General features: G+C 47.2%; 2 protein-coding genes across 8 annotated transcripts in view; one reads left to right on the top strand and one right to left on the bottom strand.

The window, feature by feature from the left end:
* NCOR1 (nuclear receptor corepressor 1) overlaps nt 1-4,845 on the bottom strand; it is a 55,542-nt gene extending 50,697 nt beyond the window's left edge. For 2 of the 5 annotated variants that reach the window (XM_064394994.1, XM_064394998.1), the window contains exon 1: nt 4,712-4,845. The gene's annotated coding sequence lies outside the window, so the exon portion shown is untranslated. Of the gene's footprint in view, nt 1-4,051; nt 4,430-4,711 lie in introns of those variants that run through there. The other 3 variants (XM_064394996.1, XM_064394997.1, XM_064394995.1) reach the window with 3 other exon arrangements.
* Nucleotides 4,846-6,539: 1,694 nt separating this feature from the next.
* Nucleotides 6,540-15,282, top strand: part of PIGL (phosphatidylinositol glycan anchor biosynthesis class L) — a 52,329-nt gene continuing 43,586 nt past the window's right edge. For 2 of the 3 annotated variants that reach the window (XM_064395006.1, XM_064395005.1), the window contains exons 1-2: nt 6,611-6,838; nt 9,744-9,843. In XM_064395006.1, coding sequence (XP_064251076.1) covers nt 6,755-6,838; nt 9,744-9,843 — 184 coding nt within the window. In that variant the 5' untranslated portion in view covers nt 6,611-6,754. Of the gene's footprint in view, nt 6,839-9,743; nt 9,844-15,282 lie in introns of all 3 variants that reach the window. The other variant, XM_064395004.1, reaches the window with a different exon arrangement.

Genomic DNA, 15,282 nt, shown 5'->3' with positions numbered 1-15,282 from the left:
ACCTCTTTCCTCACATTTCATCTATGACTTAGTCATACCTCAAACTTCATACACATCACACACTATGTATAAAATATTCTCTCAGAAAAACCGTTTTTCTTCTCTGTTTTTGGACTGAAAGTGTAGACAGCTCAAGAACAGCTCCTGCACATGAATTTATTCCTTCACTGTTAATCCACCTGCAGGTAAAATTCCTTTTGACGTCACCTAACAGCCAAGAAATGCTGTGGTCACAGTTTCAGGTTTCCAGGATCTTCTTGTAGTTCACTGATTATTAAAAGTGGATCTGCAGTGACAGCTTTTATAAACAGCTTTGGTTTGGAAAGGGAAATATAACTTGACTAGTCCATACTGACTAAATCCACAAACTAAGATGGATTGTAAGAAAAAACACTTATAAAGAAAGGGTCAGGGCAAACCAAGTATCAGCTTCATAATTCTCCTCAGCTGACTGGGTTCAGAGACAATCAAGTCTAGATTTTAACTAAAAAGTACAGAAAGGCTAAAACAATGGGTTTTTTTAACTGTATCTAAGAACAATGACTTAGTCCATTCTGATACTCCACAGGAAATGCACCAGGGCCTTCTGGAAACAAAGTGTATTGCCTCTACCTTTAGGATTACATTTAAGATACTCTATTTCACTGGAAATGCAACAATATATAAAGATATAACTCCAACTAGGACTCGCACAACAGCCTCCAAGCCACAGAAAGAGGCAGGGAATGAAAAGAGATCTTGAACTATGAGTGGTATAAATAATAAATAATCCTTTAGATCTGGAGTAACAAAACTCAAAACCAACCCAGAACTTCAAAGTTCTAGATATGCTTAGGTCTGATCTTTGAGACCACAGAGAAACATCAGCACCTATACAAATAATGGCTAAAATGGAACAAGTAAGTGAAATTTATTATTACAAGCTCTGGATACAACATTCCAAGACAGCTAAACCATGAAGTTACAATGATTATATGGGAGAATTCCCACTTGGCAAATACCCCTTCTCTGCAAATCCAGCATTTCTGAGAGAATTAAAATAGAACAATGTTGAAAAATATGAACCTGATGAGACAAATCTCTACAGGGTATATACAATTTTTTGACTTAAAGTAATTTATAATTTTGCCCCAAAATATTGTTAATGAGGTGAAGAGTGCAGCTGATCTGAAATCATATGCCTGCCTCATTTGCTGAGCAGCACTTGAACTTGTCATGAACTTGTGTGTTAACTCTGTAACACTGACAAACAGGACAGGAATCAGTCGGTTCTGCAGCTGATTTATATTCACATTTGTTAGCCGTGTTCCCTGAAACGTGAACACATTTTAATCCCTCCAGGAGAGCATTTGCTCTTCCAGAGTTTCCCATGGAGCTCTGTGCCCCACAGCCAGGGAATGCTCTGGGCTGTCTGCAGCTCCCACAGGACAAGAGCCTCTGACATGGTGAGGGCACAAAAGAGAATTACCCAAATGTCCTTTCCCTGCAGCACTGGGCACAAGCAAGTCAAGCACGTTTTACACTTAACATCACCCCTCCTCGTTTATAGGTGTCCTTTTCCTCAACACCTTTGTGGCTGTATTTTCATTTTCACTTTTACCCAAGAGCAGTCACTCAACATGAACAGAATTTTTAAGTCCTGGCCAACAGTTTGTCCAGGTAATCTGTCTGCATGAAACATTCATTTCTAGATTTTTTTTACTGCTGAAAGTTAGGAAGAATAGGATTTTTCAGAGAGGGCTGATGCATCTTTGTACCTAGAGAGTATCTTAAATTTTGCAATAACCTTTGCAATCCTGAACAGGTGAAGCTGCTGACTTCAAAACCAACATCTTCCTCGAGCCTGAAGAAAAAAAGAAGGTCTGTCAAGTCAGTCTGGGAGGGGCAACACTATGAGTGTTTAGATGTAGAGCTGGGCAAGCACATGGGAATATCTCTTAGGATACTGGGAAGAAGCACAGCTCCAAGGTAAGACTGAGCCCTTGTCTCACACAAGTCACTGAGCAGAGCCCCAGCAGGCCCAGGCTGTATTCAAGAGAGCCTGGGAGAGGACTGGAGGAGCATGGAAGGGAAAGGGAACCTCACAGAGCCCATTACTAGAGGGAGAATCACTGAAGCAGACACTGAAATGGAAGATACATTCAGCACTGTGCTGGCTATTTGCATGATTTAGAAGTATCACAAAGTAAATATTTACAGACAGCAGTGCTGCACAGGTCAGAATTTTTATCTGGACCAGTTGCAGTAGGGAGGGAAGGTACCGTGTTCAGTTAACAGCCCAACATTGAAACACTGATTCAGATTTGACTAAAGAACATAAATGACTTGAAGAGCTCAAGCCTGGCACCCAGGAAACGTTTGCTTGCATTATGAAACCACTGTCTGGTTACAGGTCTGTTCTTGAGCTTGCTCTGTGCTGCACTGCACCTGCACGAGGAACAGACCCCTTCCAGCTGCAACAATTGTTAACATCTCCAATGTAAGTCACTACACACACCAGAACTCTAAATAGCATTTTCAATCAGCAAAGAAAGCCTTCATTTAAATCACTTTGTAGGCAAAAGGCCATATAGAGGAATAAAACATTTCACCAGAACTTTTGCAGAGAGCTTTGAAAGAGTATAAATTTCTTATTTATAAGAAATATTGTTCTCTACTACAGAAGGTTTTTTCCAGTTTCTTTCATGCATTTAACAGCAGCTGAAGCAGAGGCAGCTTCCCTTTCCTGCGAGCATCTCTCATTCATGCTACAACTGAGAAATGAAATAACTCAGAAGATGCAGTCACAGGAGCACAAGGACTGTGGAAAGGGACTTGAGGGAGGAATTGGAAAGGAGCTTTAGGGTCTGTCCCTACTTCTACCACAGTTTTTGAGAGAGTTTTGTAGATCCTTTTAGATCACAACGGAAAACATGTCTGCCCTGAAAGAGCAACTAAAACGAGTGGTTGCAGGAGAGACAAAGTGTATTCAAAACAAAACAGCAGCAGCACAATGTGGCAAAATGAATATATTCTGATCCTGTGCATGTAATTTCAGTCTGGAGAGTTACTTTTAATTGATGGCTGCAATGATAAAGAAGCTAGAGAGAAGCAACACACGTGGAAGCAAGCACTTGTAACATCCTCTCCACACATTAAAAAGCACACATTACAACTCCTAGAGAAGATTCCAAAATGCTGCTCTTTCCCACATTTCAGCAACATGTTTAGGCATTTTAGTGACCAACATCAAACAGTGCATTTCAAACAAATTTCCCTGCACATAAATCACAAAAGAGCTCCCTTTCTTCAGCAGCCCATACCATATCACAAAGAAAAGCCATGTAAAGAAAAAATTAACCACGCTTTCACAAAAAAGGGTCACTGCAGTTGGCTTCTTTCCCCTGAACTTTTGAATCCCTGAGCTAAGCACGAAGCTCTTTCATCCCCCAACACAAGACACCACATTTCAGCTAACTAGAAATCCACTTCAAATATTCCAGACTTCCTTTCCAAATGTCAAGGTTGTTTAGTTAATCAGGAATAACAACATTCTGTGGAATAAAATTCCAGTGCAAAACTGCAACAGAGCTGCACGGTCCTTGTGTGCAGTGACACAATTGTGTCCACTTCTTCAGGCACTTGCACTGTGCCATCCCACTTACCACCACCAGCTTTTGTTATAACTGCACTGGATTTCACCTCTCAAATCATCCTGCCTAGGATAAAAATCCCTGAGCTCAAACAGTTCATAACTATAGTGCTGTATGAAAATTAATAAAAGAATTATGACACAAAAATCAAGACCAGACATCCCCACTGTAGAAAGTTGTCCTAGGTTACACCAATATTTACAGGCTTGAAAAGGTAACAGACTTGTTAAAACCATATCTGTGAAACACGAAGAAGCAGATTTTGGACAACAGATTGCTCACAATATCCACTTGCTTACTTGAGCCTGTCTACCACTGACAGTTCATACATCCACCTCGAATCCTGCCTAACTGCAACCAACTCGATACACACACCTCTTCTAAGTACAGAAAAAATCACCAAGCACGAAGTTCTTTACCATCAAGTCAGAACAATTCTAGCAAAAGCCACTTCCATTGTGCCCTGCAGCAGCCCGGAGATGACAGAAGCCGGGGATGTTTACAGGTCCCACATGAATAATTCAGCGTCAGCATCAGCAGCAACTCCCCGGCACTGACAGCGGCCGCGATGCCCGCCCGACACGGAGCTGCGGCCGCAGCACATCCTCAGGAACCACCGCCGAGCCTCCAAGGGGACGATCCTGAAGAACTGACCCTTCTTTTAATTTTTTTTTTTTCCTTTCTTTTTTTTTAACTTGCACTTCTCCTGCCCGCAGCGCGAGGATGAACACCCAGCACGGAGATGCTCTGGGATTTCTGCAAAAACTTCCCGGCGCGGGTCAGCGCTGCGCGCCCCGCCATCGCCCGCGCCCCCTCAGCGCCAGTGGGGCAGAGCCCCGCGGCACCCCCGCCCCTGCTCCGCCGATCCTCCGCACCCCCGGCGGCTGCCCCGCGGGCACCCCGGCTCAGCGCCCTCCCCCCGGAGACCACAGGGCTCCGTCCCCGTGAGGAGGGAGGAGGACGGGATGGCCGGGCCCCCGCCTCTTCCCCCTCCTCCTTCTTCCCCTCCTCCTCCTCCTCACAGCGGAGGCGCTCAGCCCGCTGCCCCCGCGCCGCCCCGCCGGGCTCCCCGCGCTTACCGAGGCGCGGCGCGGGGGCGGCCCGGGCGGCGGGTGCCGGCGGGTCCCGGCGGGGCTGGGCGGGCGCGGCGTCTCACCTCACCCTCAGCGCCGCCGCCGCCGCCATCTTGCCTCCCCTCCCCCGGCCCCGCGCGCTCCGCCCCCTCCCGCCAGGTCCTGTCAGATACCGAACAAGCCGCGGCGCCGCGCCTCGGTGCCTTCCACCGGCCACGTTGGCTCTCCCCTTCCTCAGGTTATACCGGTGTGTTGTGAGGCACAGGCAGCAACACGCTGAGAAAATCCACCGGAGAGCGCGGCGGTGGGAGAGAGGGGTGCTATGCCCCTTCCAGGACCGCTGGCCGGTGCGGCGGGGAGGGGCTCCTTCCCCCTCCCGCTGAGGGCCGGGGGGGGCGCGGCCGCCATGAGGCGAGCGGGGCCGGGCCCGTGAGGGGCTCCCGGGGCTCGGACCGCCGGGGAGCCGCAGCGCCCCGCCGGACCGATGGAAATTGATAATAACCCACAAGGGGCCCGGGCCGCGGCCGTGCCGGTGAAACACGGGATGCTCTCCTCGCGGGAGCATCGCCCGGAGCCCGTCCGGTCCCGCAGGGCTCTTCCCGCCCCGTCCGCGGTGCTTCCCGCGCTGTCCCTGAGGTCGGGCCCGAGCCCCGGCGACGAGTGACTTCCGAAAATGTGAGAGAGGTTTAAATCTCGTTAAACGCCTGTTCATTCCTCCCCCGGAATGAGGAGTGTGTGACTCGTTCCCTGCGTTCTCAGGAGTTTCAAATCTGCACAGCGAACGTGCAGCTCGGGATGTGCTAAAATCCCAAATGAATCTCTAATCAGGCTCACTGTGGGAAAGACACAGCGTTAGGCAAGGCTGGATTACTTCGTGGTCAGAATTTCCATAGAATGGAGAAGTCGTGCCCACATGTGCAGGAGGGGTGCCCGCACAATTAAGACTAAAAAGCTGGGGCTCGCCCTGCGGCACGCAGGATCGCTCAGAAAACACGCGCTGTGCCGAGGGTTGTGCTATTGCAGCGGTTACAAGTGCCACGCCACATCTCCAGGCTGGTGTTCACAGTCTAATCCCAACACAAGGCAATGACTCTGGCTTGGAATCACTTGGGAGGTAAAGGCGTCCCAATAAGAGGCAGGGAAGACCAGCCCACGTACACCTGCTCAGAACTCTTCCAAACTGTGTTCCCCTTTTATGCTTTAACCCACCCAGCTCCCACGCTCCACCATTGCTCTGTACACTTGTCTTCCATATTGCCTGTCAGGAAAAGGAAAGATCCACGCCACCGTGCATCTGACTGACTCTTTCATGTTTATTTTAATGCTTCCCGTCTCCTTCTGCTCTGCAGCTTTCTCCAGCGGTTGAATTCACTTCCACACCATACCCAAAAGTTCGCAGCCACACTGGGGATACCCACGGAACGTGCCTGAAGACAAGCTCCTCCTGCCCTGCTTCTGAGCTCCCCCTTAACCCACGCAGCCCAGCAGCGACAAGAGGTACCAGAGGCTGAAAAGCTCCACTCGTTTCACTGTTAATCACTGTGGAACCACCAGCAGGGGCAATGCGGCTTTCACCCAGGGGCGCAGCCGGCGTTCAGCGCGCACCCTCGGGCCCCGCTGTGGGCTGAGCCCCGCCAGGCCAGGCCCGGGTCCCGCTGCTCGCGGGCGGCCCTGGGGCAGCACGAGCGGGATGTTTCCCCGCAGCGGCAGCGCCCGGGCCCCGTTCCCGCGGCCGAGCGGCCCCGCCCCGAGGCGGGGACGGGGGAGCCGTGGGGAGGGGGGGGGGGCCCTTTCGCGCGGCGGAACCTTCGCGCCGCGGCCGGCGTTCCCGGGCGGGGCGGCGGCGGCGCGGGGCGGTCGCCATGGCAGCGGGCCCGTGGTGCTGGGGGACGCCGCCGCTGCCGCCGCCGCTGCTTTTGCTGCTGCTTTTGTCCCTGCTGCTGCCGCCGCTGCTGCTCGGGGGCGCGCGCCGCCTGCGCCGGGGCCGCGCGGGGCCCCGCGGGTGGTGCGCGCGGGGCGGGCGCGCGCTGGTGCTGACGGCGCACCCCGATGACGAGGCCATGTTCTTCGCCCCCGCCCTGCTCGGCCTGCGCAGCGCCGGGGCCGCCCCCGCCGTGCTCTGCTGCTCCGCAGGTGAGCGGGGACCACCCACGCGCCCAGCTCCCCTCCGCCAGCCCCCGGGCCGCGGGAGGGCGGCCGCCGTGGCTCCGTGCCCCCGGCTGTGGGGAAACTGAGGCACGGCGCGGCCATCGCCCGCCCTTCCCCTCCCTCGCCTCCCCTCTCCTGTACAAGAGCGTGTCGTGACGGAACGGAGGGGGACGTGTTCAAATTGAAAGCTGCGGCGCTGAGGCGCTTTCAGACTGCGCGGCGGTGTCGGTGTGCTGTCACAGAACCAGCACGGCCTTTCGGCTCCTCCCTGTAATTCTGTTGTCTGGCAGAAGACTTGTTTGGATGGCCCAGCTGTACTGCCGCGATACATTCACTGTAACACACCTAAAGCAGCTCTTGCGTTGCCATCCTCTGGTGGAACAACAGCCCGAAGGGAGCGCGGGGCCGGGCGGTGCAGCAGTGCCGACCTGCAGGCAGCACCGATGTGCCTGCGTGAGCTGCAGCCGCGTGTTTGTTCTCCAGGATGTCCGGGGAGGTGCCGCAGCCCGTGGGGTCTGTGTCGGTGCTGCTTTAGCTTTCCTCAAATCGCTTTTCCCTGAGTCACTGGTGTAATTTAAGCTTGTTTGTTTATTTTTTCATGCCCGACAGGAACACGGAAATCAGAGTATCCCTTTGTAACAGCCTCCTACATATTTTAGGACTGTTATCTGCCTCTTCTGCCTTATCTCCTCTAGACTAAACAGCCTGATTACTTGCAGTCTTCCCTCATAGATCATGTTTTCTAAACCTCCAATCATTCTCATCCCTCTCCTTTGGACTCTTCCTTTGGTTCACATAGTTTTTGGAAGGGCAGTGATGACAAACTGAAGCAGCACTGCTGCTGGGGCTGAGCAGAGTGGAGAGTCCTTACAGGCTCCACTGTTTGCCCAGAACAAGAACTTTTCACAGCACATGACACGTTTGTGTTCTTCCTGTGATCTGCTGAAGCTCCAGACTGTTCTGCAGAGCTGACACCTGAGCAGTTATTCCACTTTTCAAGTTTCTGTGCATAAGAAACAGCCTCGTTTGAGTTGATCTTTCAGACCCTGTTGCAGTACCAGACCTCTCACACTGAGAGCTGCTTAGCTTTGGGAAAGAGCCCCCTGTGCCTTTGGCAGCTCCAGCCAGTTCACTGCCAGCATTTCTGACATTTCCAAGGCTTTCTGTCCTGCCACACCATCCAGCTGAGAAGACAGGGACTGAACTTTACTGATGGCTCTGCACCTCCCAGTCAAGGTTTAGTGCAGAGCTTTCCCTGTCTCTGCTGAGGGACAGAGGTCTGTCCACCCCATTTGGCTTCTCCATGGCTGTGGGGAGATTACTGAGGTGCAACTCTGCCATTTCAGTTCTGGGGACTAATACACTGCTGCTGGTAGGGAGCTTTCCAAAGAGGTGTTGTATTTCTGTTTATTTTGTTGAATTTCTTGCTCCTCATTCAGTGGCATGACACATTCAGTGTGTTTGATGTTTCCTGCTGGGTACTTTCTCACTGGTGAGGAAATGTAGAGGAGAGCACCTTTATGAGCTAAGAGATTTTTATTTTAAAAGCCTCTGATTAGTCTTGTGGGTGATTCAGATGGTTCATCCTCTCATTGTTTGAGTGATTGATGATGACAAGTGAGTTGATCAAAGACACTGCAAATTGTTAATGCTGAGACAAAATCATTACTTAAAAACCATTGTACTTGCAGTTTTCAGTTATCAATCAATTTGACTTAGAAATGAGGTAGAATTACAGCACTGGGAAAAAGAAATCAGTCTTTGACACGCTGAATAATCTTAGATTGAATTAATAACTCAGCCTAAATGTGCTTTGCTCTCTGTAGTAGTTGGCTCTGTTGTGAGTGCTCCATGGATGAGGTCCAGCAGCAGCAGCAGCTCTTCAGCTGCTTTTGCTCTCTACAGCTGCCCATTCTTTCTGGTGGACACTGACATCCTCCTGATGTCCTGACACATTTCTGCAGCTGTGGAGCTGTTTCTTTGGGCCCAGCAGAAGTCAGGTATTTTGAGAGCAGTGGGACTGTTTGGATAAACATCACTGCAGTCTGCTGTGACACTGCACTGCAGCAAAAGCTGCCACCTTCCAGCACTGTGTTGGTAATGGCCTGGTAAAAATCACTCTGGAATGAAGCCTCTTGTACTCACTCAGTCACTCCAGACAAGCTGCACTCTTCAGTTCACCCTGCTGGAGCTGGAGCTTGCAATCCAAGCTTCATCCCACAGTCAGTCACTGTCAGTCTCCCAAAGTCATTCAGTCACAGGCTTTTTTTGGGAAGAGGCTTTTTCCCTTCTAGTTACTCTTTCCTTCTTTGAAAATTTTACAAAGCTCGCTAGTGATGGCTCAGACTGCAACGCTGCTCCAGAGAAATGCTACATTGAGATGACTCACACCCACAACAATAAAAAGTTCTAGTGTAATTCAAGACAGCTGACTACAGGCTTGGATCACACATTAATACTCAACTGTATTTTTTTCATTTTATTACTTCAAAGTTAAAATTGAGTTGCAAGTATTGCCCTGCATAGAGTGATGTTCTGGAAGGGGCATCACAGCTCTGGCAGGGACTTTGCAGGCTGATGCCAAGAAAGAAATAAGGGAATGTCAGGGCAAGATGAGAAGAAAATAATTCAGAGAAGAAGGAGCCAATGTTTTAAGATGATGAATCCCATTTCCCTCTTAGTTGTTGATCTCTGTTACTTTTCCCAGCTGCCTTTATCTTGATTAGGTTTTCTCTCTTCTTTTGCCTCTCTAAGTTTTTGCAGTCTTGCCATATCAGTTCTGCCTTAATTTCTCTGTCAGTGGAACAAGGAAGAAGATGCTGAACTGTTTGGACCCCTTGATCTGAACCTAAACTGAGCTAGATGGTGTTGCTGTGTTTGCTTTTTTCAGGAAATTATTACAATCAAGGAGAAATTCGTAAGAAAGAGCTGGAACAGAGTTGTTGTGTCCTGGGGATTCCTGCTTCTGATGTCACAGTCATTGATCACAGGTAACTGGTTTTCCTTTCCAGTAGAATTCCAGTTTTAAAGGGGGTTGAAGTTCACTTCAACATTCAGGAGAGCTGACTGTGTTGTTCTGAAAAGCCTTGAGGAATCTCAAGAGAGACAATATCAGATATTTTTGTTAATTCTTCTCATAAATCTAATTAATGCAGAAGACAATTCTTTTGCATTATGGGGATCACAATTCCTAGGTGAAGCTCTCTTCAGACAGCATTTAGAATAATGATAACCACACTTGCTGGGATCTGGCACCGTGTGTCTGGGCAGCATGAGCACATTTTGTGTATAACAACTGCAGACAGACAGAAATTCTCTGGATTGCCTGGGGCAGGTTTGTCTGTAGGTGGTCTTTGCAGGGTTAGTGTGGAATTCTGTTATATTTACAATCTGCTTTAGTCCTGGCTAAAGACAAAAGTGAACTGCAGTACTAAAGACAGTCCACAATAACAGGACAGTAAGATTCTTCAAAATTAAGCTGTGCAAGATCTGTTTTTCTAAGGTGTGGTGTTGTTTCAGCTGCGTGTAGCTGCAGAGGGTGGCAAAGCTGACACTTCTCTGTGCAGGAACTCTCCTCTAGGAGGGTGATTTAACACTTTGAATCAGTGAAACTTGGAACTAATGTTGTAAAAACCTCTCAAATTGCCCAATCACTGTCTGTGTGTAAGATCTGAATGAGACACCGATTGCTAGGAAACACGATACAAGTGGTTGTTTCACTTGTAAACAGCTATCACACAGCCCATAAAGAATATTTCTGTTTATGAAGAAATAATAGCAACATATTGATTTAAAGCCACTCCAGCTAGAACAGTCAAAGCTGAAAAAACTCTGGCTCCAGGCAGGCCCTTTTCCCATGACCATATTTTCCCTTGAGCTAAGACAGCAGAAACCACAGTCCAGAATATGAATCTTTTTGAGTTCTTTGCTTTTTTTAGCTCGAAGTTTCTCTCCAAGTTTTCAGCTTGCTGAGGAAAACAGCATAAAAGTTGTTTTTCCTTTGGAATGAAAAGAGATGTTTCCGTTCACTTCTCATGAGCTGGCTTTGGGTAACTGCAACTTCTGTAGTACAAGCATATGACAATGCCCAAAACATTCTGGGGAGGAATAAGGAAAAAGCTGCTCAGCTTTGCTAAGCATAAAGTCTGCTCAATGAACCATCTTTGACATTAAAGCCCTGAAGCCACTTGGCCTTTTGTCCTCTAAAGCAGTGTGAGGTTGCTGGTGAGTGATGCAAGCTCTGATGCTGCTCAGTCACCCCACACACACAGCCAGGGAGCTGCTTGTTCTAAGTCAGTCTTTGGAAGGTGAGGATCTTTTCAGAGAAATCTCTTGGCTGATGCCTCTTTCTTACTTTATTATTATGGCACACATTTGTGTCCTGATCTGTGCTCCCCCTGTGAAGGCAGTGCCTGAAATGACAGAGCCATCCCATTGCCCAGAGCTGGGCTGGCATGTCCATCATTCCTCCAAGAAACAGGTTTAGATTTGGAGTCTTTATCTCTGCACTTAGATTGCTGTGAGATAACCATCAAACCCCTCAACTTTGTTGTGCATTCAGGGAGTAAATAAAATGAAGTTCTTGATGAATTTTGCTCCAAGCTTGTTTACACAGTGAAGTGTGTTTACAGTGCATTATTTACTGTGCCATAGCTCACCACGTGGGTGCTCTTTATGAAACACATCTGTGGATCAGGTGTTAGCAAACTGGTAGAGGATCAGGATTAATTTCTAGACCACACTGAATTTCTAGTGTAGCTGATTTTTAGATACTGTTTTCCAGTGGTTTAGACAAAACACTAGGATTCAAGGTTCTTGAAACTTTCTCCAAGTTCTTGGATTCACTAAGGTCAACAGTTTTCCTGTGTCTCTTAAGACTTAGGTAATTTTCAGGATATACAAAAATATTTGCTGGTATGGCATTATGTGGAACTTGCTAAAGTAATGCATTATTTACCACTAGATTTCAATGTAAATTCATACCACAGAATACAGCCCAGGAGGCTGTTTCTCCTTAGCATTTTAAGATCAGAGCCCTTTGGCTCTTTTGTTCCTTGCTGAACTCTTCAGAAGATGATTTGCCATCACTGTAAAGAAGGAGCACATTGCTCTGCAGAGCTGCTGGCCTGCTGCCCATCTCCCATTGCTTACACAAACACTGCATGCTTTACATTAGCCAAGCTGCAGCTTTGTGTTTTGGTAAGGAAAGCCCAAAGGATTGCAAGGTCTGGATCTGCTCCAGCCATTGTAGTGTGGAGCTGAGTCATGCTGCTTCCTCTTTGTGTGATCTGCAAGTGAGTGAGTAGAATTTGCAAGATGTAAAAGGGGAAATAGATTTTCAAGGCCAGGTGATTGACTTGCTCTGTCATCTCACTGGGCAGGCAGGTATAAAATCACCATGACATTTGGGACTGTGTGTGAACTTGTGAGGAGAAAGCTTCAGTCAGCCTATGGTGAAATCTGTGCTAAACACCAAATCCTCCTTAAGCAGTGCCTTGCCTCAAACAATGCCTCTCTCAAGGATGCCCAGGATTCCCAGCAGGACCAGTTCAGTCTCTATCACACAGCCGCTCTGCCTGGATCCTCCAGGAGCTGTGTTTGATGTTGCCATTGTGTTTGTTATCTCACTTAAAGACTGCTCAAATCTGCACAAATATGGCCCCAAACTGTACCCAGATTTCAGCCCTAGAGATCTGAGATCACCACACATTTCCTGCAGAGCAGTTCTCTGCTCTGTGGGACATGTCCAGGAGTGGGAAGGGCAGGAATGTCTGGGCATGCACACATGTTCCAGACTAATTTAGATTTGAGCTCTGCACCCAGTACAGGTCAGGCACCAGATCTGCAGAGGTGTTCCCTGAGCTGCCAAGTCATTATCACAGCTCCCACACTACACCAACCAGCTGCATTTAGGGCACTAAAGTTTCACAATCCACTTTTGTTACCATTCCCACACAAGGCTTAACTTGGAGCAGCCCAGCTCAGAACTTGGGCTTGTGTTGTTCAAAGTTAATTTCTGGACTGTGACAATTATTCCTGCTGCTGGGTAAGGGAGGAGTAGCAAGAGAGTGAGTTCTGAAACTCATGTAAGATAAAAGTCACTTCATTAATTATGTAAATTTTAATGTAAATTCTGTGCTTTTGGTATATTTTTATCATCTTATGTGCTTCAACAGCAAATTTTCCTGTGAGTTGAGCTCCCATTTACAGTGGGCACATCTGCCAATGCTCTAGCTGTCTGTTAGTCTGAAACATTGCACATAAAGAGGAGATGATTTCTGAGCTGCCTTCTCTTTCTGAAGAGAAGCAGATAAAAGAAAGCCCAAATTATTCTTTTTTTTCTAATGTGTGTTTTGGGTTCATGGAAAGATAAATATCAGATGTTTTACTGTGCATGCTGAAGCTTTTGTGCACAGTTGTTCTGGACAGAAAGTAAAACTGACTATTAGCATCTTTAATATGACAGAAAATATTTGGCCCAAGTTTGCACTGCAAAGAAAATAATAGCTGAGATCTGTGTAAACTGGAAAATTTTCCACTCACAGTCGGACGCTTACGGCAAACAATGTTACATCTCTTTCCAAGTTTCCATGGAAATTGCACTCCCTTTGCTTTTTTATTATTATTATTTCACTGAAGTCCAGAAGGGCTCAGATCAGACTCTGCACAGCAGAGAGGACATCTGCCCATGCACTATCACAGGCTATTTTTGTGAGGCTGCAGAGAGGCTCAAAATCTTTTTTTTAACGTTTTTTATGTAATAATTCTGTGCTGTTGGACTCATTTTTCCTTCTATAAGGTAAATAGCCTTTATTGCACTTCCTCATATTTAACTTCTAACAAACTTCCTTCCATGACCTCTCCATGACAGAGAAATGAGTCTGTAAGGTCATGGGAAAAATATATCCTTAAGTAAATAATGTGTGTGACTGGTTGTGGTGATCACAAAAAACACTCAGGCCCTTCAGAGAACAAAATATATCACTGGAAATCTGAGCCTTTCTATTAGAATTTAGAAGCAGAGTCATTAAGTCCATCCCATTGATCCAGTTTGGGTTTGCTGTCCTTGGGTTTATTGATGGGAATGTGGGTGCTGGGTGCACAGAGCTGTGGGATCCTAAAAAATGTTCCTCTTACCTATTATGTTTTCCTATCACAAAGGTGATGTTATTCCCCAATATTCCTTCTTTCCTGTTCTGTTTCATATTTTGGGATCAGTAGTTAATAGTTTTAATTCTGCTGCAGTAATTGTGGTAATGAGTTACATTTTGTCTTCCTAAGTTCCCCGTGGTGTCATAGTTTGACATTTTATTTTATTGCTAATTCTAAAAAGCTGATCTGTATGCTGATTAAAATGACTGCCATGCTTTATTCTGGAAGTGCTGCATATTTCAGGAGTGAGTGATGGGATTTTCTTAATCTTTCTTATCCCAGCAATGCTGTAAAGGCCTTTTTTTAATTCAGAATTTTCTGTAATTAAGAACGACATCTGTGGGACCAGAAATCTGACATGTAAATTGATCACATGCTCAGTGTGTATTGCAGGGAAATCAGCCTACCTCCTTTGAATCAGCCAAAACCACTCCAAATCATCCTGAACACTAACAAGCTTCATCATGACAAGAGGGCACTTTGTCAGTCAGGTGGGGATCTTGATATTTATCAATCTGTAGCCAAATTTCATTTCTGTTTAGTGTAATTCTGGAAATGTAAATTGTTTTCTTTCTGAGAAGACAATAAAAGATTTGGCCACCTATTTTTATTTACATTTCTAAATAGATAATTTTTTCAAAGTGCTTTCCTACGTGGCAGTTCCTGCTGGCATTTTAGGACCTCAGAACACTTTATAAAAAGGATTATATCAAAGTCTGCCTTCAGGCATCTGCTTTTATAAGTGTTGCTCTATGCAACAATTTAAGAGGAAATTCTTCTGGGGGTTGAGCTGTCTCCAGCCCTCCAGGAAAGCTGCTTTCTGAAACAAAGCCTTGTATTGCACTAAGTTAGGTTTGGCTATTTTGTCCTGAGTCAGATATTTTTGTCAATAAGGAAATTGCCCCTTTTTTCCCCTGGGGCTGCCATGAACCAGGTCCTTCCTGAGCTTTCCAGCAAAAGGAACTTCCTTGCTGTCCACCAAGGGGGAAGGGGAGAAAGATCCTCTCAGGGCCCTGGGTTGCCTCAGCAGGGCAGTGAGCAGCACCTTTGGAAACACTCGAGGATTCTCCCTCAGATGTCACCAGGGACCTGTCCCAGCACATCAGGGAAGCCACAGCAGGGATTGATTGAGGGGAACAGCCTGGCCAGAGAGGCCAAGGGCTCAGAATAAATGCAGGGGGAAATGAAGCAGTACAGCTAGAGGATAAAATGGTTTATGGAAATCAAATCAAAATGCTCCGCATTGAAATTTATACTTTTAATTCTCAAGATGATTT

The sequence above is a fragment of the Passer domesticus genome, chromosome 19, assembly GCF_036417665.1.
Source record: "Passer domesticus isolate bPasDom1 chromosome 19, bPasDom1.hap1, whole genome shotgun sequence".
NCBI classification, from domain to species: domain Eukaryota; kingdom Metazoa; phylum Chordata; class Aves; order Passeriformes; family Passeridae; genus Passer; species Passer domesticus.
This window is presented reverse-complemented; position numbering and strand designations above follow the sequence as displayed.